This window comes from Carcharodon carcharias, chromosome 4 (genome assembly GCF_017639515.1).
Source record: "Carcharodon carcharias isolate sCarCar2 chromosome 4, sCarCar2.pri, whole genome shotgun sequence".
NCBI classification, from domain to species: Eukaryota; Metazoa; Chordata; class Chondrichthyes; order Lamniformes; family Lamnidae; genus Carcharodon; species Carcharodon carcharias.
The window spans coordinates 96,616,562-96,640,912 of record NC_054470.1 but is presented as its reverse complement, the minus strand read 5'-3'; the positions used below and the strand labels follow the sequence as shown (position 1 = coordinate 96,640,912).

Below are 24,351 nucleotides of genomic sequence, written 5' to 3'. Positions count from 1 at the left end.
CATTAGCCTCGCTGTTATTTTGACAGCAAAATCTGACTAACGTTTTTTGAAATGTTCAAAAAGGATAGAACTTTTCAGTTGAACCTTTTCTTGTAAAAATAATTAGCTAATTTTCTTAGTGACTTCTTAAGTTAATTTGCTAAAAGTTTCCTGCAATTTTTGATAACATGGTGTTGAGATTTAAATCATGCACAACCTCGTGAATGAGCATTTTAGTTTGGGATGTTTGTGCTTAGTAAGGATGGGAATGATGAAAATTTTCTGAGACTTTAATTTGCTTGGTAAAGTGTGCTTCTGGTTGGTTGGCTATTTAACAGTTTCATGTAACCTTGATCAGCCAGGGAATTTTGGCATAGTACAGGATATTAAATCATGTTAGTACAATATATGAAATGCATACATCTTTGATAAGTAGGCACAAAGTAGTGGTGCTGTGTTTATCCTTTTCAATAATCTCCTCTATCACTGTGCCAATTTGCCAACATATTGTCTCAGAGAGAAGATAAATTTGCTGTGTATTCTTTTTGTCACAGCAAATCTTTAATTACATTCTGCCCTCCCCCAGATATAATTGGATGATTCAGGAGGGAGGGGTGGATACTAAGCATATTACATGTATTTTTCCAGATAACAAGTCAACAAAAGCTGTAACTTGACCTGTACTGTTCTTGCCCCTCAGAGAAATTACTTTCCAGTGTTCTTTATTAGGGGATGGTGTGAGGCTTTTGAGAGTAGTGTCTCAAATTGAGGAGTGGTTCTTCTGGCGGTGTTAGTTGTTTTGTACTTCAACTAACTAGCCATTCTTCTTGCAAAACAGTGGGCAATGGTTATTGGTAGGTTATTAACCATGACAAGGATCACATTTGAGCCCGATCATGCTTTCCATGGAAACCCACTATTAGAGTGATTGGGATCCAGGTGTGACTTTGTTTTCCCCCACCACTCCCTTGCTAATCCTGAGGCTAGCTGTTGTAACTCTTTCGAGTACACACCCGTTTCCATCTGTTTCAGATGCTGTTTCATAGTTTGCCATTGTGAGATTTGAACTCTTGATTCATAGTTTGCCATGGTGAGATTTGAACTCTTGATACTCTTTTGAGTAAACCTGTTTCCATCTGTTTCAGATGAAGTTACATTGTTTCATAGTTTGCCATTGTAAGATTTGAACTCTTGATTTTGGGGTTATAAACCCAGTACCATAACCACTTGGCCATTTAGGCCAGGCTAGCTGTTGTATCATCACTGTGCCTTAAAGGTCATTAAGTATATAAATACAAGCTGTGTAGATCAAGGATTGAATCTGGGATATTTCTTGGTCTTTAGCACTCAGAATCCACCATATGTGGATTTATGCATTTAAGCACTTAGTAACGTCCAAAGCCTCTTATTTCATGCGCTGGAGTAAAACAGTTTGGGAACAGACTTGGTCTTTTAGTGGCTTGTAGACCCTTGCAGCACAGAGGGACTACAGGTTTCCTGACTGGAAAGTTGGTTCAGCATTTGGGTAATAAATGATAGTGTATAACATTTGGTGCAAAGTTTCAAAGTGACTCCAAAGCGACACAAGACTGTCAACAATAACAACCACTTGCATTTATAGCGCCTTCTTAATGTAGTAAAGCATTTCAAAGCGGCTTCACAGGAACGTTAACAAACATTGACAATAAGCCAAATAAGGGGATGTTAGGACAGGTGATCAAAAGCTTGGTCAAAGAGGTAGGTTTTAAGGAGCATCTTAAAAGCAGGAGAGAGGTGGTGAGATTTCGGAAGAGAATTCCAGAATTTGGGGACCGGCAGTTAAAGACACAGCTGGCAATGATGGAGCCATTGGCCAGAAATTGAAGAGAGCATATATCTTGAAGGGTCATAGGACTAGAGAAAGTCGCAGAGATGAGGCGGGGGGGAAATGCCATGAGCTGGATTTAAAAACAAGGATGATAATTTTTAAATTGACGTGTGTATGGGTGATGGATGAATGGGACCTTGTCAGAGTTGTGATACAGGCAGCAGAGTTTTAGATGAGGTCATGTTTGTGGAGCATGGTTAGCAGGAGATCGGTCAGGAGAGCATTGAAGTGATCAGATCTAGAAGCAAGAAAGGCATGGTTGAAGGTTTCAGCAGCAGTTGAGCTGAGGAAGGGGCAGAATAGGCAATGCTGTGGAGGTGAGTCTTTGTGAAGGATATAGGGTCAGAACCTTGGCTTGGGGTCAAAGGTTGTGAACGGTGTGGTTTAGCCTCAGATAATTGTCAGGGAGAGGGCTAGAGTCAATACCTAAGAAACAGTTTGTGACAGGGACTAAAAATAATAGCTTCAGCCTTTCCAATATTTTAATGGTGGAAATTTCTGCTAATCCAATCCTGAATGTGGGAACCAGCAGCCTGACAAATCAGAGATCGTGGAAGTGTGAAGAGAGATGGTGAGGGCAGAGCTGTATGTGGTCGGCATACATGTGATCCTGCTGTCCTCTTTTCTGATGAAGTTGTAGGTAGAAAGCATGGAGTTGAGAAATAGATCCTTAGGCAATTCCAGAGATAATGGTGTGGGAGTGGGAAGAGAAGCCATTGCAGGATAGACAAGAATGGAATTGGGTAAGGAAGCCTTGCCGTACATTATTCCAGTGCCAGTTGGGACCTGACACTGAAATCAGCCTGTACATGGGCTGTAAATAGCACTGATGTGAAATAAAACCACTCTGCTTTGATGTTACAGCTGTCTGAATACATCCTTAAATCCAAAATCAGGAAAACGGCAGTATGTTATGCATTATGGAATGGTAAATGCAGATTCATGTCTGCAGTTTCTCACATTGAGTTCCCTAACTCCATTTTCCCATTGTGCGGAATTGCAAATTGAAGCAACATGCAGAGAATTACCTTGGTTCATTCCTTCACCTTTGCAACTATGTCTCCATCCTCCTGACTTTGATCTATTTGATGTGGGAGACATTAAATGTTATTGCATGATAGAGGAATATATCTCATGTAACATTTGTTCATTTTTGTTTTCTATTGTAAGTTCCGTTACATTGCCCATGCATGCATTAGCACGCACTCATCATGCTTTCAGTTATCAGTCAAAAACAGTTTACCAGCTGTTCTCGGGCTGGCTGTTTGGGACTTAAGTGTGACTGCTGTGATAGTGTACTGACGTGGTGCACCATGCTAATGCATGCTGATTCTCGCTCTTGAATTTGAGGCTGAAACACATGTTTTCTATTAAATGTTTGATTTTAACAGATTACATTGGCCACTTTTTAATTGCTGGACAATATTCTATGTTTTCAGTGTTGGGAAGAATTTTATTACACTCGCTTTGTTTATAAATTTGTCTGCCATTACTTTGAATTTACAGTTTTGCTTTTATGTCCAGTGCCATTACTACTTCATGGATCTTGCCAAACATATTTTTAAGAGTGCGAAAATTCTCTGCTAACGTGTTGACAATTAGCTTTTAGAATCTGTGGTGATGAGATAACCCTATTGGAACAGGTTTCATTTAGTGTTTTCCACTGAAAGAGAATTCAATCTTTTGGCGAAGTCATGAGGAGATTAATGTCTGTAATGTTACTGGAAATTATTTTTAAATTGGAATTGTAGTAGGATCTGTGTCTATGTGTGTGGCTTATGTGTGTACCAAATTTTAACAGTGTTGTTGCTCCACTGACTGAGTAACAAAGAACAAGAAGTTTCAATGGACGCTGGAGTGTCAGAACTCATTTGATAGTTTGAAAACTGTATTAACCACGACACTAGTTTTGGCAGTACCCAATTGTGCCAAGCAGTTTAAATTGGCCGTTGGTGTGAGTGATATAAGCATTGAGGCTGTACTGTTACAAGATGATGATGCTGGAATTGAAAAGCCGATAGGATATTTTTCACGGAAGCTGAATGTACAACAGAGAAGATATTCAACAATCGAAAAGAGACCTTGGGTTTGTTGTTAGCATTGCAGCATTTTGAAATATATGTTGCAGACAATTCATCAGAAACAATTATTTATACAGACCACAATCCTTTGAAGTTTTTGGACAAATTTCGAGAGAAAATAGCAAGACTTTTCAGGTGGAGTCTATTATTACAATCATTTAATGTATGGATTATACATGTTGCTGGCAGAGATCTTTTGCAGATGTGTTCTCAAGAGTTTGAAGCTTAAAGGGAAAATTGGATATTTTAATAAATACCTGGGCACTGAACTGGTGTGATTTCTGTTGATACCAAGGACTTGTGTGTATATATATTGTTATGGTAATGCTGCATCTGGTAATGTAAAAATATAATAAGTATAGGAGATGGTGTGAGATGGGTTATTAAAAATGAAGCCATCTTTAAAAATGATGACAGTTCATTTTTTGCTGGGGAGGGAGATGTCATGAAGAGATTAATGTGTATAATGTTATTGGAAATTATTTTTAAATTGGAATTGTAGTAGGGTCTATATCTATCTTTGTGTTTATGTGTTTGTGTGTGGCTTAATTGGATTAAAGCCAGCTAGTCTAGGTGCTTTGATGTATAGTAGTTTTGAGATGTTAATTAGATAACTAAGGAGCAAAGGTAAAGTGCAATTGAATAAACCGTTCAAAAGAATGGGTAAAATCTTGCACCTAGTTGGGAGACACCAGACAATGTGTTAATATTACCAATAAAATTGTGGTGGAATGGAAGGATAATAGTTAGGAGAGGTAATATTATAAAAACCTAATAATACAATGGAAAATTTACATTCAAAGGGGAAGCTAGGTATAAACTTAAAGGAGTTTTGTGTGTGCAGGTAAGAGGCATGTAAGATCTAATCAGCCTGTAAGCCAACAACATTGTCTGCACATTGAAAGGAACATCATTTTGAATTTGTAAGGTCAAATGTGCTTTGCCTGGTGTCTGTTTTAAGCCTGTGGGTTATTATTGCCTTGGTGAAGATTTACCTGGGAGTGATTAAATTGGAAATTTGTTTAAAAGTTGTTATGGTAGTAATTTGTAGACATGTGTTTGTGTTTAAATTTGTTACATTAATAAATATTTAATTTAGTTTTATATAAAAACCTCTTGAGGCTTGGTGGTTTTATTCCTGAATTCAGAGCTGCATCTCAAACATACCAATTGAAAATATAGGTTATGACAGTTGTTCAGGTTTCCCCCTGGGATTTAAACAATTTGGCCTTTACCAACTGCTGTGTCATAACAGAGCATGAATCAAAAATCTCGTCTGTGGTGTCTATATCCTGCCCAGAAACTCTTATTTCTTGTCCCTGGCTTGTGCTATGTAAACCATTCTAATTAGAATTCCAGTGTTAAAATGGGACTTTTTTTGATCTATTCATGGTATACTTATGTACTTTCTTGCAGTGCAATCTTATCTTTAAAAAGAGGGAATAAACATTAGACAATTATGTAAAGGGCCATATATAAAAATCGCACATTGACAGTTTTCATTGTGTAATGAACACAAATGCCAGTTCAATACCAAAATCACTGTTTCACAATCCCAGAGTGCTACTTGATAACAATGAAATTGAACTTATTCTCACTGTAAATTTGTGGCTCTGATTTTGGCATTGCAATCACTTTGTTCGGAAACAGCATGTTGTCTGATTCATTATGAAACATGTCATGGAGATCTAAAATACTTCTTAAAATGACTTTTGTCATTATTCCACATTTAGGTGTTAAGGGGAACAGATGAAGTAGACAGAGAGAAACTGTTCCACTGGTTGGGGAGTCTAAAAATTAGAGCCAGACCTTTCAGGAGTTAAATTAGGAAACACTGTACATGTAAAGGGTGGTAAAAAGTTTGGAACTGTCTTGATCAATGATGCCTGATCAATTGCAAATTTAAAATCTGAGACTGACAGATTTATGTTTTTTCAAGAGAATGAAGGAATTGGGAAACGAGTGGGTATATGGAGACCACTCATAATCTCATTGAATTGTGGAATAGGCTCAAGGGTGTAATAGCCTATTCCTGTTGTTATCCCTATAGAGACCAATGATTTAAAAAAAAAATTCAAACTTCCAGTGAATAGCTGTAACCGATGGCTAGACAAGATTTTGTATTTTAAGACTTTTCCTATAACAAACTAAAAGTTACATTGACTAAACACTATATCAGTCGGCAACTTATACTTTAAACCTCAGAACAGAACTTTTCCCTTTTAACATTCAAAACAACCAGAAATCTCCTGCTCCGTGGTTATACTTCACACTGTCCTTTAAGTAGACATTCAATTCTCCCGACACCAGTCAAAATGATTCTTAGCTCCCAATGGGTTTACTTCTGTTCTTTTCCTTTCCCAGAAGTGTCTTTCATGGTGAGGGTTTTTCCTAAAGATTCTCCTTCTAGTTCAAGCTCGGTGAATCTTCCAGCCTTATTTGAAAAAACAAAAACAGAATTACCTGGAAAAACTCAGCAGGTCTGGCAGCATCGGCGGAGAAGAAAAGAGTTGACGTTTCGAGTCCTCATGACCCTTCGACAGAACTAGGTGAATCCCAGGAAGGGGTGAAATATAAGCTGGTTTAAGGTGGTGGGGGGGTGGGGTTGGGTGGGGGTAGAGAAGTGGAGGTGGGTGGTGTGGTTGTTGGCAAAAGCAGTGATAGAAGCAGATCATCAAAAGATGTCACAGCAGAACAAAAGAACACATAGGTGTCGAAGTTGGTGATATTATCTAAACGAATGTGTTAATTAAGAATGGATGGTAGGGCACTCAAGATATAGCTCTAGTGGGGGTGGGGGGAGCATAAAAGATTTAAAAATATTTAAAAATAATGGAAGTAGGTGGGAAAAAGAAAAATCTATATAATTTATTGGAAAAAAAACAAAAGGAAGGGGGAAGAAACAGAAAGGGGGGTGGGGATGGAGGGGGGAGGTCAAGACCTAAAGTTGCTGAATTCAATATTCAGTCAGGAAGGCTGTAAAGTGCCTAGTCGGAAGATGAGGTGTTGTTCCTCCAGTTTATGTTGGGCTTCACTGGAACAATGCAGCAAGCCAAGGACAGACATGTGGGCAAGAGAGCAGGGTGGAGTGTTGAAATGGCAAGCGAGAGGGAGGTTTGGGTCATTCTTGCGGACAGACCGCAGGTGTTCTGCAAAGCGGTCGCCCAGTTTACGTTTGGTCTCTCCTCTTGCCCACATGTGGTCGAATCTATCAACATTTAACTGAAAACTTACATCTTTGCCTTTATGTTTATTCCTTTTTCAGAAATTGCTTTTTTAAAAAAATGTACATGTTAAAATTTCAGTCAAACATTAATAGACTGAAGTGAAACTATGTTCTCTTTGAATGCTGGGACATGAGGACAATTACCATGTATGAAACTCCTAAAGAGAGAAGTATTCTTTGGACTTTTATCTTGATTCTTTTGAAGATGCTGATTTGTGCTGTTCCTCCTAATTCAACTAACTGAGCATAGACCAATTTCCTGCCTAAGTTTAGCCATCTCTGCATAGACCATGGGTTGAATATGGAATTGTTTTGATTAGTAAGGCATAGCTTATTTACTGAATGAGCCATGAGGGAAAGAACCATTCTCATTTTTGACTCATTTGCAGAACAAATGCTGTTTTTGGGTTCTTGATTGGGCAGAAGTATTTATTTTATTTTAGCATCAGCCTTAATTAATTCTTAACAGTTAGAGGGAACAACAGTTTCCACTTTACTTTGTATGCCTGTAATATCATCTGAATTCCATAAACTATGACTTCAAGCTTGAATACTGTGTTAAAGTTGTACAACCTTACATATTTATTGCTTCTAACTGGATACTTGTGCAGGGGATGATACAATATATATTAACACAAATCCTTCTACTGATGGATGTTAACCAATTGAATATATGCTGGGGAATTGAACTAGTAAATATAACCTATGTTCCTTCCTGACTGGTTACATGCACTTTGATCTGGTAATGGCAAGTGGCTAGGTCATTTTTTGGAATGGAAATCATGATACCTGTGGCAACTGATCTACTTTGAACTCGCTGTGGCAGAAGACTTCCAGGAGGACAGCAGGAACACTTAAGAGATGCCCTTGAAACACTCCCAAAGAAGTAAACACCCTTGCTGCCTCATGGGAGTCCCTGGCGTATGATTTTTAAAAAATTCATTCACGTCAGGCCAGCATTTCGTGCCTATCCCTAGTTGCCGTTGAGAAGGTAGTGGTGAGCTGCCTTCTTGAACCGCTGTGGTCCATGTGGTGTAGGTACATCCACAGTGCTGTTAGCAAGGGAATTTCAGGATTTTGACCCAGTGACAGTGAAGGATCAACTATATATATCCAAATCAGGATGGTGAGTGACTTGGAAGAGAACTTGCAGGTGGTGGTGTTCCCATGCGTCTGTTGTCCTTGTCCTTCTAGATGGAAGTGGTTGCGGGTTTGGAAGGTGCTGTCGAAGGAGCCTTGGTGAATCCCTGCAGTGCATCTTGTAGATGGTACACACTGCTGCCACTGTGCGTTGATGGTGGAGGGACTGAATGCTTGTGAATGTGGTGCCAATCAAGCGGACAGCTTTTTCCTGGACGGTGTCAAGCTTCTTGAGTGTTGTGGGAGCTGCACTCATCTTGGCAAGTGGAGAGTATTCCATCATACTTCTGACTTGTGTCTTGTAGATAGTGGACAGGCTTTGGGGAGTCAGGATTTGAGTTACTTGTTGCAGGATTCCTAACCTCTGACCTGCTCTTTTAACCACAGTATTTTTATGGCTCGTCCAGTTTAGTTTCTGGTCAATGATAACCTTGCGGATGCTGTTACTGGTAGATTCAGTGATGGTAATGCCTCTAAACATCAAGGGGTGATGCTTAGATTCTTTCTTGCTTGGAGATGGTCATTGCCTGACACTTGTGTGGTGCGGATGTTACTTGCCACTTGTTAGCCCAAGCCTGGACATTGTCCAGGTCTTGCTGTACTTGGACATGGTCTGCTTCAGTACCTGAGGAGTCGCAAATGGTGCTGAACATTGTGCAATCATTAGCAAACGTCCCCACTTCTCACCTTAAAATGGAAGGAAGGTCATTTATGAAGCAGCTGAAGATGGTTGGGCCAAGGATACTACGCTGAGGAACTCCTGCAGTGATGTCCTGGAGCTGAGATGACTGACCTCCAACAACCACAACCATCTTCCTTTGTGCTCGGTATGACTCCAACCAGCAGAGAGCTTTCCCCTTGATTCCCAATGACTCCAGTTTTGCTAGGGCTCCTTGATGCCACTCGGTCAAGTGCGGTCTTGATGTCAAGGGCAGTCACTCTCATCTCACCTCGGGATTCCAGCTCTTTTGTCCATGTTTGAACCAAGGCTGTAATGGGATCAGGAGCTGAGTGGCGTTGGCAGAACCCAAACTGGGCGTCAGTGAGCAGGTTATTGCTAAGCAAGTGCCACTTTATAGCATTGTTCATGACCCTTCCATTATTTTACTGCTGATCAAGAGTAGACTGATGGGGCGGTAAGTGGCCGGTCTGGATTTATCCTGCTGTGTGTGTTCAGGACATAGTGGGCAATTTTCCACATAGCTGGGTAGATGCCAGTGTTGTAGCTGCACTGAAACAGCTTGGTTAGGGGTGTGGCAAGTTCTGGAGCGCACATCTTCAGTATTATTGCCGGAATATTGTCAGGGCCCATAGCCTTTGCAGTATCCAGTATCTTCAGCCATTTCTTGATATCACATGGAGTGAATCAAATTGGCTGAAGACTGACATCTGTGATGCTGGAGACCTCCGAAGGAGGCTGAGATGGATCATCCACTCGGCACTTCTGGCTGAAGGTTGTAGCAAGTGCTTCAGCCTTATCTTTTGCACTGATGCACTGGACTCCACCATCCTTGATGATGGGGATAATTGTGGAACCTCTTCCAAATGACAGCCCAAAATGTAGAAGGTTCATTTGGGAAGGCACCGAGCAGTTCGTTGGGAACAGGCAGGTGAAGTCGAAGTGTCAGGGAAAGTGTGCAAACCTCCACAAAAATCATCTTCCCAACCCTTCAAGCACAACCTGCCCCGCATGTGGCAGAGCCTGCAGATCACCCATTGGACTTACCAGCCATCTCAGAACCCATCCAACTGGAGTGGGAAGCGAGTCATCCTCGATTCTGAGGGATGGCCTATTGACAGTGACCATAACGTGATGAAATTTGACATGGATCTGGAATAAACCAATACTTTAGATGTACAAGTTTAAAAACTCAAAATAAAGCCATTATTTGAAAAGCTTAAACAAATTGAGTGCACCAGTACTTGGAAAAATGTTCTGTTGAAGGCAAATTGAATATGTTTAAGCACGTACTACTGCATATGCAGAAAAAGTACATACCAAGGACTAATGAACACAAACTGAACAAATGTAATCATTAAATAGAGTAACAAGTCAATTTATAATACGTTTGGAGGAATAAACAAACAGAATGAAACCTGTAGGAGAGAGGTGATACAAGCCATTGCAAGTCATTGGAAAAAAATACAAGGACCTCCCGAAATAGTGGCCGAGGAGCAAAGAGGGAACAAGCAATAAGGATAACACTTAAAAATCAAGTGCAATAGTACAAACAGGAGTGAAAATAGAAAATGCTGGAAATTCTTGGCAGCATCTGTGGAAAGAAACAAAGTTTAACATTTCAAACCTGTGACTTTTCATCAGAACTCATCAGAGTTTTCATCAAGAGTTCCGGTGAAAGGTCTCAGACGTTAGCCCTGTTTCTCTCCACAAATGCTGCTATAACTGCTGAGTATTTCTAGCATTTTCTGTTTTCATTTCAGATTTCCACCATCCTCAGTATTCTGTTTTTTGTTTAGTAAAAATAAGAGAAGAACATTAGGTTTATTGAATAACCAAAATCCCTTTAGGGGCACAAATGAGGTTGAAATTGAGGAACTAGAAAATAATTAATATACTATAGTTATTATACTAAATTATTTTGAAATATTCTCTCTTGAAGACATCTGCAGCACAGTCTTATTGAAGTTAGTCATTTTGACTATTTTCCCCAATCTTGAGATCTCGTATTTATTGGCACTCTCATGTTGACTCTCAGGACTTTATAATTGTCAGCGAAATTGTCAGTGTCTTCTTTGTTGCTTATGAAACTGACAGCAACTACTTGCATCTGCACTTGTGCAATTAAACGTAGCAGTCTGCAAGTTGCTGTCAGTGATCCCCTGCTCCTCAATGGGGTGTGCTGTTGAAGCATTCGCAGACAGCAATTTTTAGAAATCACTGAACTAACAAGAACTTCCTCTTTAACACTGTGACATTGCTGTTAAATCCCCTTTTATTAATGAGGTATAACTGGGTTTTTAACAGCCTACTCAGTCATAACTTTTGCTGAAGAACCTCTCTGGTCCTGGAAAACTAATTTTTATGTTTGTGCATTACCAAATGTATCCATTATGGTAATTCCCATCATTTTTAATGTAACAGTTTTCCTACAGTTTGATATTTCAGCTTCTAATGTTTATGCCCCAATCTTTATTTTGCTATGTGTAAAATTTATAAAAAGTGGAGGATAATTGTGCATTTAACTTCTAGGCTTGCTGCCTGTGAGAGTTCTTCAATGTGGTTAGTTGGCAGCTAAGCCTGCTTGCTGACATCACTGTTTCTGGACACCCCTTGGCCTGACACCAGATTCAAATTAACATTGGAAAAGGTAAAGTCGATGTCATGAAGATGGCAGATCGTTGTCGACAGCTTTCTTCTGAGGTTAACAGTGAATGTGTTCCTTCACTGCTGACCACAAAATCCGGGCCATTGATCTTCACATCAGTGACCACGTTCAATATTTGCAGAACCACAGTCAACACGTCGCTGATTATAGCAACATCAGTTTGAGTGCAAGTGTGAGCTGTCATGTTGAAGCTGTTTAATGCTCTAGTCCAGCAGTACTTTGCCTACCGTGTTGAGTTCTGGTCACCAAAATGACTTGCACCTATGTAATGCTTTTCATGGCCTTAGGTCACCCAAAGAGCTTTTTTGAAATTAAATTGCTGTTATAATGTTGAAAACATGGCAGCAATTGGCTCACAGCTAACAGCAGTGTGATAATGACTAAATAATCTGCTTTTGTTTGGTAATGTTGAAGGACAAACATTCGTCAGGATGCCAGGGATAACTCCCTGCTTCTTGACAAAATAATGCAATGAGATCTTTTATGCCCATTTGAGAGCGCATACAGGGCCAAAGTTTATTGCCTCACCTGAAAGGTGGCACCCCCAACAGTGTAGCACTCCCATAGCACTAGATCGCCAGCCTAAATTTTGTGTTTAAATCTCTGGAGTGGGACTTGAATCCACCACCATCTAACTCAGACGGGAATGTTACTTCTGAGCTAGAGACACCAGTAATATATGCAAGTCCTCAGAGTGGTACAGAAAAGCATCACATGGCTGATCTTTTATGTTAGAGTACTGAGTAATGTAGAAAAGTTGAAAACACCTTGGACTCCTCACATTGAAAGGAACGAGGGGAATGAGAGGGAACTTTATTGAGGTAAATGAAGTATTAAGTGGAACAAAAAGGTTAATCTCGAGCACCATTTTAAACTAAACCCTGACTGTAGGAGTGCAGACGGGCAAAGTGGACATTCAGAACAATTGTCGGGAGGCATTTTGTGCAGAATGATAAATTCCTGAAATACTCTTCTGGATAGGGTAGTAGTGACAGATGATCTGTTATTTTACACGGAAGTTATATGCTGTGACTGGGAGATCCATAGGCCTCTGTGGGAAGGTCTATGTCATGTATGTTTCCTCAGGTGAACAATCCCCTTGATTATTTGTTTTCTTTATCCTTTCATGGGAGGTGGGCATTTCTGGCAAGGACAGCATTTGATGCACATTTGTAAAGGTCCTTGAACTGAGTGGCTTGCTGGGCTTTTTCAGAGGAGCAGGTAAGACGTGTTGCTGTGAGTCTGAAGTCACATGTAGACTGGGAAGGATGGCAGATTTCCTTTCCTAAAGATAGGTTTTTATAACAGTCAATGGTAATGTCATGGTCACCATTACTGTGACTAGCTTTTTAAATTTAAATTTAAATTCCACCAGCTGCTGTGGTGGGATTTGAACCCATGCCTGGATCTCTGCATTACTAGTCGAGTGACATTACCACTACGCCACCATCTCCCCATAATCACCAGAGACCTTGGGGAAATATATTGAGGCTTGTTTCATGTTAATAAAAGCACTGTTCAAAATTTGTTTTCTTATCCCCCTTTTCACAGCAGTTGAAATGATGTCGAAACAAGACAAAGTTAACTTTTTAACAACTGTTTTCTCCCTCAGTGAAGGTAGGCTGGCAAATTGCTGTCCTCATGATTGGGGCTTTTGCTACATCAACGGAAACTGAAATGTAGTATCCCTCATTGCCAGTCAAACAAGTGTGTGTGTCCTGCAAGTATAAATTATAATATTTATCAAAATCGTGATCCAGAACTGTGGGGCAAATGACTAAATGCTCAATCTAGTATAGGGAATGACCTGTTTCTGATGTATTCTGTTAAATAGTAAAGAAAATTATTTTTATTTTAGGTGGAAGAATACATGTTTCTGCCATCATGGCTACAGAGGAATCAGGGTCTTCATCAAAATCTATATGTAAAATCATGACTTTCCGGCCTACAATGGAAGAGTTCAAGAATTTTTCTAAGTACATTGCATACATGGAATCTCAGGGTGCACATAGGGCTGGCCTCGCAAAGGTAAGAAATAAATTACCATTTGTGTAAACAGAAGTTTGGTATTGGATTCAGGTTGAACAGTCTATCATTTGTGTAATTATAGAATTGTTACAGAGCAGATGATGACCAGTTCGCCTGTCATACCTGTGCTGGCTCTTGGCAAGAGCATCTCAGTTCGTTCCAATCCGCCATTTTTTCTCTGTAGTCCTGCAATTTTTTTCTCTTCAGGAGATTATCCAATTCCCGTCGAAAACCACGGCATTCTCGGGCAGCACATTCCAAATCCTAACTATTCATTGCATAAAATAATTTTTTCCTCATGTCACCATTGATTCTTTTGCCAATCATCTTAAATCTGCATCCTTTAGCTCTTGACGCTTCTGCCAATGGGAACAGTTTCTCTCTCAATTTTGAAAACCTCAATCAAATCAAATCTCAATCAAACTTCTTTGAGGAGAACAATCCCAGTTTCTCCCATCTATCTAAATAACTGAAGTCACTCATCCCTGGAACCGTTCTTGTAATTTTTTTTGCACTTTTTCTAAAGCCTTTATATCCTTCCTAAAGTGCAGTGCCCAGAATTAGGCACAGTACTCCAGTTGAGGCTGAACTAATGTTTTCTAAAGTGTTCATCATACTATCCTTGCTTATGTACTCCATGCCTTTCTTTATAAGGCCCAGGATCCTGTATGCTCTTTTAACCACCTTTTCAACCTGCTTTGCTACCTTCAATGATTTGTGTATATATACAGCAGGCCTGTGTTCCTGCACTCCCCCTTAGAAATGTACCCTTTATTTTATATTGCCTCTCCATGTTCTTCTTACCAAATGCGTCACTTCACACTTCCCTGTATTAAATTTCATCTGCCATGTGTCTGACCATTTCACCAGGCTGTCTATGTACTTTTGAAGTTAAACTATCTTCCTCTCAGTTTACAATAACTCCAAATTTTGTCAACTGCAAATCTTGAAATTATGCCTTGTCTTGGTCATTAATGTATGTCAAAAAAAGCAATGGTCCTAGTACTGACCCCTAGGGAACCCCAGTTCATACAGGAACCAGAGGAGATGACCTTAAGATGATTGGCAAAAGAAGCAACAGTGAAATGAGGAAGAAAATTTTTACTTAGAGTGGTTCGGATATGGAATGCACTGCCTGAGAGTGGTGGAGTTAGATTTGATTGTGGCTTTCAAAAGGGAATTGGATAAGAATTGGGAGAGAAAAAAAAATGCAATGTCACAGGGAAAAGGCTAAATGAATTGCTCTTGTAATGAGCAGACACGGACACAAATGGCCTCCTCAGCTGTAAGCATTCTATGATTCTATATTTTCCTCCAGTCTGAAAAACAGCTGTTCACCAATAGTCTTTCTTTCCTGCCTCTCTGCCTCTCAGCTAATGCTGCCACCATCCCTTTTACTCCACGAACTTCTTTTTGTTGGCAAGTCTAGTTCGTGATACTTTATCAAATGCGTTTTGAAGTCCATGTAAACTACATCAATCACATTATCCTCATCAACACTCACAACACACCTCATCAAAATCTCAATCAAGTTAGTTAGACACAATTTGCCTTTTAACAAATCCATGCTAATTTACCTTAATTCACACTTGTCCAGGTGGCTGTTGGCTTTGTTCCAGATTAACAGCTCTAAAAGTTTTCCCACCATCGAAGTTAAACCGACTGACCTGTAGTTGCTGGATTTATCCTTACACTTTTTTTGAACAAGGGTCTAACATTTGCAATTCACCAGTGGCATCACCCCATGTCTAAGGAGAATTGGAAGATTATAGTCAGTGCCTTCCCAATTTCCATCCTAACTTCGCTTGACCTTGGGCCCTGGTGACTTGTCAACTTTAAATACAGCCAGCCTTTCTAATAACTCCTCCTTAACAAATTTTAGCCCATCCAGCTAGCTCCTCTTTCATGATGACTTAGGTGACACCTTCTTTCTTGCTGTGCACAGTGCTCATATAGTACCTTAGTCAAGCCCTCTGCCTCCATACATAGATCCCTGTTTTGTTCTCTAATTAGCTCCATTTCTTTTACTTCTTTATTATTTATGTGTCTGTAGAAGCCTTTTGGATTCCCTTTTATGTTAGCTGCTAGGCTCTTCTCACATTCTCTCTCTTTGGCTCTTTTATTTCCACTTTTATTTCTGCTCTGAAGTTTGTACATTCAGCATGGCTCTCACTTGAATTGTCAACCTGAGGTCTGCCATGCACAACCTTTTCTCTGCTTCACTTTACTCTCTATCTCCTTTGTCACCTGGGAAGCTCTGGTTTTGGTTTCCCAATCTTTTCCCCCATTCGACTGTACCTGAACCATCTCCTCTTTAAAGGCAGCCCATTGTTCCTTTACAGCTTTCTACTGGTGTCTTAAATGCAGTCAGCTAGCTCAGACAGGGGAGGAATTAAATTCACTAAATGCGATTCACTAAATGTCTTTATCATTTATCCACTTTTTTCAGTGTCTTTTGAATTTTCCCCAAAAATCATCAGGACGTTTACGAAGAAACAGATGTATATTATTTTATTCAACTATACTATACTATGCCTCTATTCATTTAAAATTAAGATTTTTCTTGGTTAGCACTTTCTTCTGACCTACTTCCGACCCCTAGTTTTTCTCCCCTTGTTGAGGTTATAGAATCCTTTAGATATGGCAGTGTGCTGCCAGACTGCTGTCATTGGCATTCCTCTCTGCCTTACAGGAGGCATGCAAAAATAGCCACGTATTTGATCTTGTTCCCTTTTGGGAGATTGCTGGTTTTGGCTTGGGTTAGTTGAGTAAGGCATTTTGAAACAAAACATAGAAAGAAAAATCGTTTAATGTTTGAGATTAAGTTGCTTAAATTGCTAAAAACTGTATTTTAAAAATTGGTTCTAAATAGGTCTAATTTGAATTATAGTTTGCAAATGCTGCATGTCTGAAATGCATACAATACACATGGGTCAATCAGAAAGTAGTTAAGATGTTAATCTGGACTTATTCGATAAAATTAAATTCCTTCCCAAGAGTATATGCAGACTCTCAATTTGTAATGTGCCACTAATTTTGGAGCCAATTCTCACTGCAAGGGAATGTATGGACAGACACATTTCAGAAGGATAATACTCAGAAGTGCAAATTTATGTATGCTGAGACTTACTGGATCATAAACCAGGAATTTGCATACTGAGTCACCATGAGTTGAAATGTGAGCAAGGTATATCAGCTCCTGTTATTTTTATAGTAAAGCCCAATAGTCTGTTAAGATAAAAGCAAACTAATGCAGATGCTGGAAATCCGAAACAAAAAATGCTGGAAAAACTCAGCAGGTTTGACAGCATCTGTGAAGAGGAAGACAGAGTTAACGTTTCGAATCTGTATGACTCTTCTTCAGAACTAAAGAGAAGTAAAAATGTGGTGAAATATATACTGTTTAAGTGGGTTGGGACAGGTGAAGCTGGATAGAAGGCCAGTGATAGGTGGAGGCAAAGGAGAGATTGCAAAAGATGTCATAAACACAAGGTCGAAGGCATGTTGGTAGTGGTGATACTGGCTAAAGGAGGCACTAATGGTGACATTAAGAATAGAAAGCAGGATGAGCAAGTGGCAGTTGGCCCTAGTGAGGGTGGGGTGGGAGGGAAGGGACGGTGTGGGAGAAAAGATCGAAATAGGCTACAAGGTGGGGATAAAACAATGAATGGAAATAGATTTTAAAAATAATAATAGCAATCGGTGGGAAAAAATATATACATAAAAATTAAGAAATAAATATTTGAAAAAAGGGGGATCAAAAAGTTGTGAGGATGGAGAGAGTTTATGATCTGAAGTTGTTGAACTCAATGTTAAGTCCGGAAGGCTGTAAAGTGCCTAATCGGAAGATGAGGTGCTGTTCCTCCAGTTTGCGTTGAGCTTCACTGGAACATTGCAGCAGGCCAAGGACGGCCATGTGGGCGTGAGAGCAGGGTGGTGTGTTGAAATGGCAAGTGACAAGAAGGCCTCAGTCTGGCTTACAGACAGAGTGATGGTGTTCTGCCAACCTGTCATCCAGTCTGCGTTTGTTCTCCAATGTAGAGGAGACCATATTGGGAGCAGCGAATGCAAATGACCAGATTAAGGGAAGTGCACTTGAAAGGAGTGTTTGGGCCCTTGGACGTTGAGGAGGGGGAAGTAAAGGGGCAGGTGTTGCACCTTCTGCGATTGCATGAGAAGGTGCTGTGGGAGGGAGTTGAGGTGTTGGGGGTGATGGAGGAGTGGATCAGGGTGCCCCGGAGGGAATAGTCCCTACGGAATGCCGACAAGGAGGGGTGAAGGGAAGATGTGTTTGGTGGTGGCATCATGCTGGAGTTGGCGGATCCTTTGAATGTGGAGGCTGGTGGGGTGAAAAGTGAGGACAAGGGGGACCCTATCATGATTCTGGGAGGGAGAAGAAGGTGTGAGGGTAGAGGCGTGGGAAATGGGTCGGACATGGTTGAGGGCCCTGTCAACCACTGTGGGTGTGAAACCTCAGTTAAAGAAGAAAGAAGACATGTCAGAAGCACTGTTTTGGAAAGTGGCATCATCGAAACAGATGCGTGATCCATCACTGACACTTCCCTTCCTTGACCTCTCTGTCTCTATTTCTGGTGATAGAATGTCCACCAGTATTCATTACAAGCTCACCGACTTCCACAGCTACCTCGACTACAACTCTTCACACCCTGCTTCCTGTAAGGACTCCATGCCATTTTCTCAGTTCCTTTACCTCAGTTCCGATGATGCCACTTTCCAAAACAGTGCTTCTGACATGTCTTCCTTCTTCCTTAATCGAGGTTTCCCACCCAAGGTGGTTGACAGGGCCCTCAGCTGTGTCTAACCTGTTTCCTGCTCCTCTGCCCTCACACCTTCCTCGCTCTCCTAGAACCATGATCGGATCCCCTTTGTCCTCACTTTTCACCCCACCAGCCTCTGCATTCAAAGGATCATCCTCCGCCATTTCCGCCAACTCCAGCATGATGCCGCCACCACCAAACACATCTTCCCTTCACCACCCCCCCTCCCCCCAATCGGCATTCCATAGGGACTGCTCCCTCCGGGACACCCTGGTCCGTTCCTCCATCACCCCCAACACCTCAACCCCCTCCCATGGCATCTTCCCATGCAATTGCAGAAGGAGCAACACCCGCCCCTTTACTGCCACCCCCCCCCGCCCCCCCGGCCGTCCACGGGCTCAAACCCTCCTTTCAAGTGAAGCAGCACTTCACTTGCACTTCCCTCAATTTGGTCTACTGCATTTGCTGCTCCCAATGGGTCTACCCTACATTGGAGAGACCGCAAGCACGACCCAGACCTCCCTGTTGCTTGCTATTTCAACACCCACATGTCTGTCACATAATTTTTTTAAAGACCTTTACCTGCGATTATTAGTGATTGTAAGTTTCTACTAGGACTGGTAAATTTAGCTGGCAGTACCAAGACCTGTTGGGATATGTAGGGTTTAGTAATTATAAATTAATTAACTAAAATTATTAACTAATTAACACAGCCCATAAAGCAGCAGGAGTTCAGAGAGAGAGAGAGCCATTAAGGCAGTGGAAGTTCAGAGAGAGGGAGCCCACATAGCAGTGGGAGTTCAGAGAGAGAGCTCATAAAGCAGCGGGAGTTTAGAGGAAGAGATAGAAAGCCCTTAAAGCAGTGGGAGTTCAGTGGGAGAGCGTATAAAACAGTGGGAGTTTCGAGAGAGAGAGCGCCCATAAAGCAGAGGAGAGGGTGAGCCGGGATTTTATTGATAAAATCTCGGGTGGCTCAGCTGCACAGGAAGGGGAGGAAGAAGAGTGGAAGTGCTATGGTGGTAAAGAATCCCGTAGTTAGGAGAGCAGACAGGCATTTCTGCAGCCGTAGATTTGGCTGCAGGATAGTATGTTGCCTTCCTGGTGCCAGGGTCAAGGATGTCATAGAACGGCTGCAGGACATCTTTTAGAGGAGGGTGAGCAGCCAGAGGTCGTGGTCCACAATGGGACCAATGATGTAGGTAGGAGAAGAGATGAGGTTCTGAAAGCAGATTTTAGGGGCAGATGAATCTATAAAAGAAGAAAGGATTAAACCTTAACAGGACTGGGACTAATGTCCTCATGGGTAGGTTTACTAGTGCTGTTGGGGAGGGTTTAAACTAGATTGGCAGTGGGATAGGAAACTGAAATTCAGAGTGGAGAGCAGGAAAAACCAGCAGTGGGAAGTGGCAAAATATTAACTGATAGGGATGGTGTATCAGAGAGTAGTATCAAGGCAAATAGAATACTTGGAGAGTTTGATAGAATTCGAGTAGGCAATAGTAAGTCATTAGCTAGGGTCAGAGTAAGAGGGAAAGTGAAGAAAACCTAAATCGGGGTTAAGTTGCATGTATGTGAATACAAGGAGTGTGGTTAATAAGATTGGTGAACTGTCGGCACAGGTTGACAAATGGAATTATGATATTGCTATAACAGAGACCTGGCTGAAAGAAGGGCAGGGCCGGGCATTAAATGTTCCTGGGTACAAGGTGTTTAGGAGAGACAGGAAAGGAAGAAAAGGTGGGGGAGTGGCAGTATTGATTAAAGATGGCATTACAATTCTGGAGAGAGAGGATGTTCCAGAGGGTCAAGGACAGAATCTTTCTGGCTAGAGGTAAGGAATGAAAAAGGTGCAATTACATTGATTGGTGTATTATATAGACCACCAACCAGTGGAAGGGATGTAAGGAAACAAATTTGCAAAGAAATTAGAGAGGTGCAAGAGCTATAGAGTAATTATAATGGGGGGACTTCAATTATCCAAATATAGACTGGGATAGAAATAACGCAATGACACAAGAGGGGTGAGAGTTCCTGGAATGTGTTCAAGATAATTTTTTGCAGCAGTATGTTCCTGATCCAATGAGAGGGCAGGCACCATTGGACCTGGTCCTGGGGACTGACTTGGCCCAAGTGGATCAAATATCGGTGGGAGAGCACTTAGGGGACAGTGGTCATTGTGTCATAAGGTTTAGATTGGCCATGAAAAAGGACAAGGAACAATCTGGAACAGGGATAATTAACTGGGAGAAAGCCAACTTCGATGGGGTGAGAATGCATCTGAGTCGAGTGAGTTGGAATCAAATGTTGACAGAAAAGACGGTGGCTGAATAATGGGCTACCTTCAAAGAAACAGTATTGCGGGCAATGTCGAGGTATATTCCCTTGAAGGGAAAAGGTAGGACAAATAAATCCAGAGGACCCTGGATGACAAGAAAGGTAGAGGTGAAGATGTAAAGGAAGGAATGCACGTACAACAGATGCCAGGTAGAAAATACAACGGAGAATCAGGCTGAATACAGAAGGTCCAGAGGGGAAGTGAAAAAACTAATAGAAACAAGGAGAGAGCATGAAAGGAGACTGGCAGCTAACATGAAAGGGAATCCCAAGGTCTCCTTTAAGCATATAAATAATAAAAGGTTGGTAAAAGAGAGTAGGGGCAATTAGGGATAAAAAAGAGGACTTGTACGTGGAGGCATAAGAAATAGTGGAGGTATTAAATGAGTACTCTGTATCTGTCTTGACAAAGAAAGAATATGCTACACAGGCTGAGGTGAGAGAGGAGGTAACTGGTACACTAGAAGAATTTACAATTGAGAAGGAGGAGGTGTTAGAAAGGCTACCTCTACTTGAAATAGATAAGATACCAGAACAGGATGAGATGCATCCAAGGATACTGTGAGAAGTGAGAGTGGAAATAGCGGAGGCACTAGTGATGATCTTCCAGCCTTCCTTAGACACCGGGGTAGTGCCAGAGGACTGGAGAATTGTGAATGTTAGATTCTTGTTCAAAAGGGGTGCAAGGATAAAGCTGGCAACTACAGTCCAGTCAGTTTGACTTCAATGGTAGGGAAATTCCTGGAAACTATAGTTCAGGACAAAATCAATAGTCACTTAGGCAAGTGCAGGATAATTAAGGAAACCCAGCATGGATTCATTAAAAGAAACTCATGTTTAACTAACTTATTGAAGTTTTCTGAGGAGGTAACAGAGAATGTTGATAAGGGCAACTCTGTTGATGCGGTGTATATGGATTTTCAAAATGCATTTGATACAGTGTCATACAACAGATTTGAGCAAAATTCCAGCTCATGGAATAAAAGGGAAAGCAGGCACTTTGATAAGAAATTGGCTGAGTGACAGGAAACAGAGAGTAGTGATGAAAGGTTGTATTTCTGATTGGAGGAAGGTTTGTAGTGGAGTTCCCCAGGGCTCAGCGTTGGGATCCTTGCTGTTCCTGATATATGTTAATGACCTACACTGTGGTGTTCAGGGCATGATTTCAAAATTTGCAGATGATATGAAGATTGGAAATGATGTCAACTGTGATGAGGATAATCTTGAACTTCAAAAAAACATGGCCATGTCAGCGGACAAGGGCAGTGGAAACATGGGAATGCCACCACCTGGAAGTTCCCCTCCATGTTTCACTATCTTGACTTGGAAATATATCGCCGTTCCTTCACTGTCATTGGATCAAAATCCTCGAACTCTTTCCCTAGCAGCACTGTGGGTGTACCTACATCAGAGACTGCAAGAAGGCAGCCCACCACCACCTTCTCAATTAGGGATGAGCGATAAATGCTGGCCTAGCCAGCAATGCCCACATCCCATAAATGAATAACAAGAAAGGATTGGGCAGACAAGTGACAGATGAGGTTCAATGCAAAGAAGTGTGAGGTGATTCATTTTGACAGGAAGAATATGAAGAGACAGCTTAAAATAAAGGGAGAAACTCTAAAGGAGGTGCAGGAACAAAGGGACCTCTGTGAATATGTACATAAGCCATTGAAGATGGCAGGGCATGTTTAGAGAGTAATTGACAAAGCTTATAGTATCTTAAGCTTTATTAATTGGGGCATTGAGTACAAGAGTAAGGAGGTCATGTTGAATTTGTACAAGACACTAGTTAGGCCTCATCTGGAATACTGCATCCATTTTGGGTGTCATACTTGAGGAAGGATGTGAAGGCATTGGAGACAGCACAGAGGAGATTCACAAGAATGATTTCAGGATTAAAGAACTGTAGCTGTGAAGATAGGTGGGAGAGGTTGGGACTGTTTTCCTTGGAGAAAAGAAGGCTGAGAGGAGACTTGATAGAGGTATTCAAGATCCTGAGGGATATGGACAGGGTAAGTAGTGAGAAACTGTTCCCGCTCAAGAGACCGTCAAGAACTAGAGGGCACAAATTTAAAATAATTGGCAATTGGAGTAGTAGGGATGTGAGGAAAATTTTTTTTCATCCAGAGGAAGGCTGGAGTCTGGAACAAACTTCCTGAGAGGGTGGTGGAGGCAGGTTCGATCGAGGTATTCAAAAGAGAATTGGATTGCTATCTGAAAAGAAAGAACGTGCAAGGTTATGAGAATAAGGCAGCGGAGTGGGATGAAGTAGAATGCTCTTTCAGAGAGCCACTACAGACTCGATGGGCCAAATGGCCTCTTTCTGCTCTGTAAAGATTCTGTGATTTAAACGAGCTGATTTTAAGAATGAGAGAGTGCATGGAAATAGTGAAGGGAAAAGATGTGGAAGGAGGCAAAGTGGGATAGTTTTAAAGATACAAAAGAAATCTTTCATTGGCCGATATACATTAGAAGAGTATGGCTAGTTTGGCTTGGTAGCAAATTGCAAAAGGCGTTTGGGAGAAGGGAAAAAACATAAATTTCTAAATGTTCTCAAAAAGAACAGAATATGGATATAGAAAGGCTGAAGAATTACATTAAACTGAGGACCAAAAAGAGGAATCATAAAGAAAACAAATCTGGAAGCAAAATGTACTGTAAAGCATTGTTCAGGTTAAAGGTACATTGAGTGGTTGACCTCACAAATGACAATGGGAAAATAGTACCTTAAGATAAAGAAATTGCTGTGGCATTCAACTGTTATTTCAAGAGGGTTCGCAAAAAATGTGATGAGAGATGCCAGAATTGCAGCTGTATGTTCAAAGATAAATGCAGACTGAAAACTTTTCAATTGCGAGAGGTCACATTGAGGAGATTGTTGAAATTTAAGGCTCCTGGCTCTAATAACTTTCATCGTAGAGTTCTGAAGGAATTGGCCCAAATGGATGAGAGTTCTCTTGTGGGTATTTTTCAGATTTCACTAATTTTGGACCAAATCCCAGAGGATTTAAAATGAGCAATTTTGGTCCCATCTTGAAAAAAGAGGCAAGGGATGAACCATTAAATTATAGCTCTTTAAGCCTTACTTGGCAAACTGTTTAGGAAGTATTATGAAGTTGCATCCTGAGTAATTAGTTAATCCGAGATGATCAGCATGGTTTTAGGAGTGGGAGGCTAGGCTTGACAAATTTGTTTCATTTCTTTTGTGGAGATGACAGACCTAGAAGATGGAGGATAGACAGTGGATGTTATCTACTTGGATTTCAGGAAGGTGTTTAACACTGTCCTACCTAATGGGACATGACATCAGGCCCAAGCGCATGGAATAGTTGAAAATGGCCTAAAGTTAACTGGCAAATGGTTGGTGGTAGACAACAATGTGTATAATGTACGATCAGGTTGGCAGCTAATTACCAGTGGATTGCCACAAGATTCAGTGCTGGAGCTACCATTATTAACAATTTGTATTAAATCATTTAGTGGAAAGAATTATGTTCAAGTGTCCACATTTGATGACAGTACGAAATTGAGCAAGGTGGAGAATTATGCTTACCGATATGCACAAATT

At 41.0% G+C, this 24,351-nt stretch overlaps 1 protein-coding gene across 6 annotated transcripts in view; it reads left to right on the top strand.

The window, feature by feature from the left end:
* Positions 1-24,351, top strand: part of LOC121276875 (lysine-specific demethylase 4C-like) — a 458,082-nt gene that overhangs the window by 4,668 nt on the left and 429,063 nt on the right. For 3 of the 6 annotated variants that reach the window (XM_041185474.1, XM_041185477.1, XM_041185472.1), the window contains exons 1-2: positions 3,574-4,062; positions 13,499-13,668. In XM_041185474.1, coding sequence (XP_041041408.1) covers positions 13,525-13,668 — 144 coding nt within the window. In that variant the 5' untranslated portion in view covers positions 3,574-4,062; positions 13,499-13,524. Of the gene's footprint in view, positions 1-3,571; positions 4,063-13,498; positions 13,669-24,351 lie in introns of those variants that run through there. The other 3 variants (XM_041185473.1, XM_041185475.1, XM_041185476.1) reach the window with 2 other exon arrangements.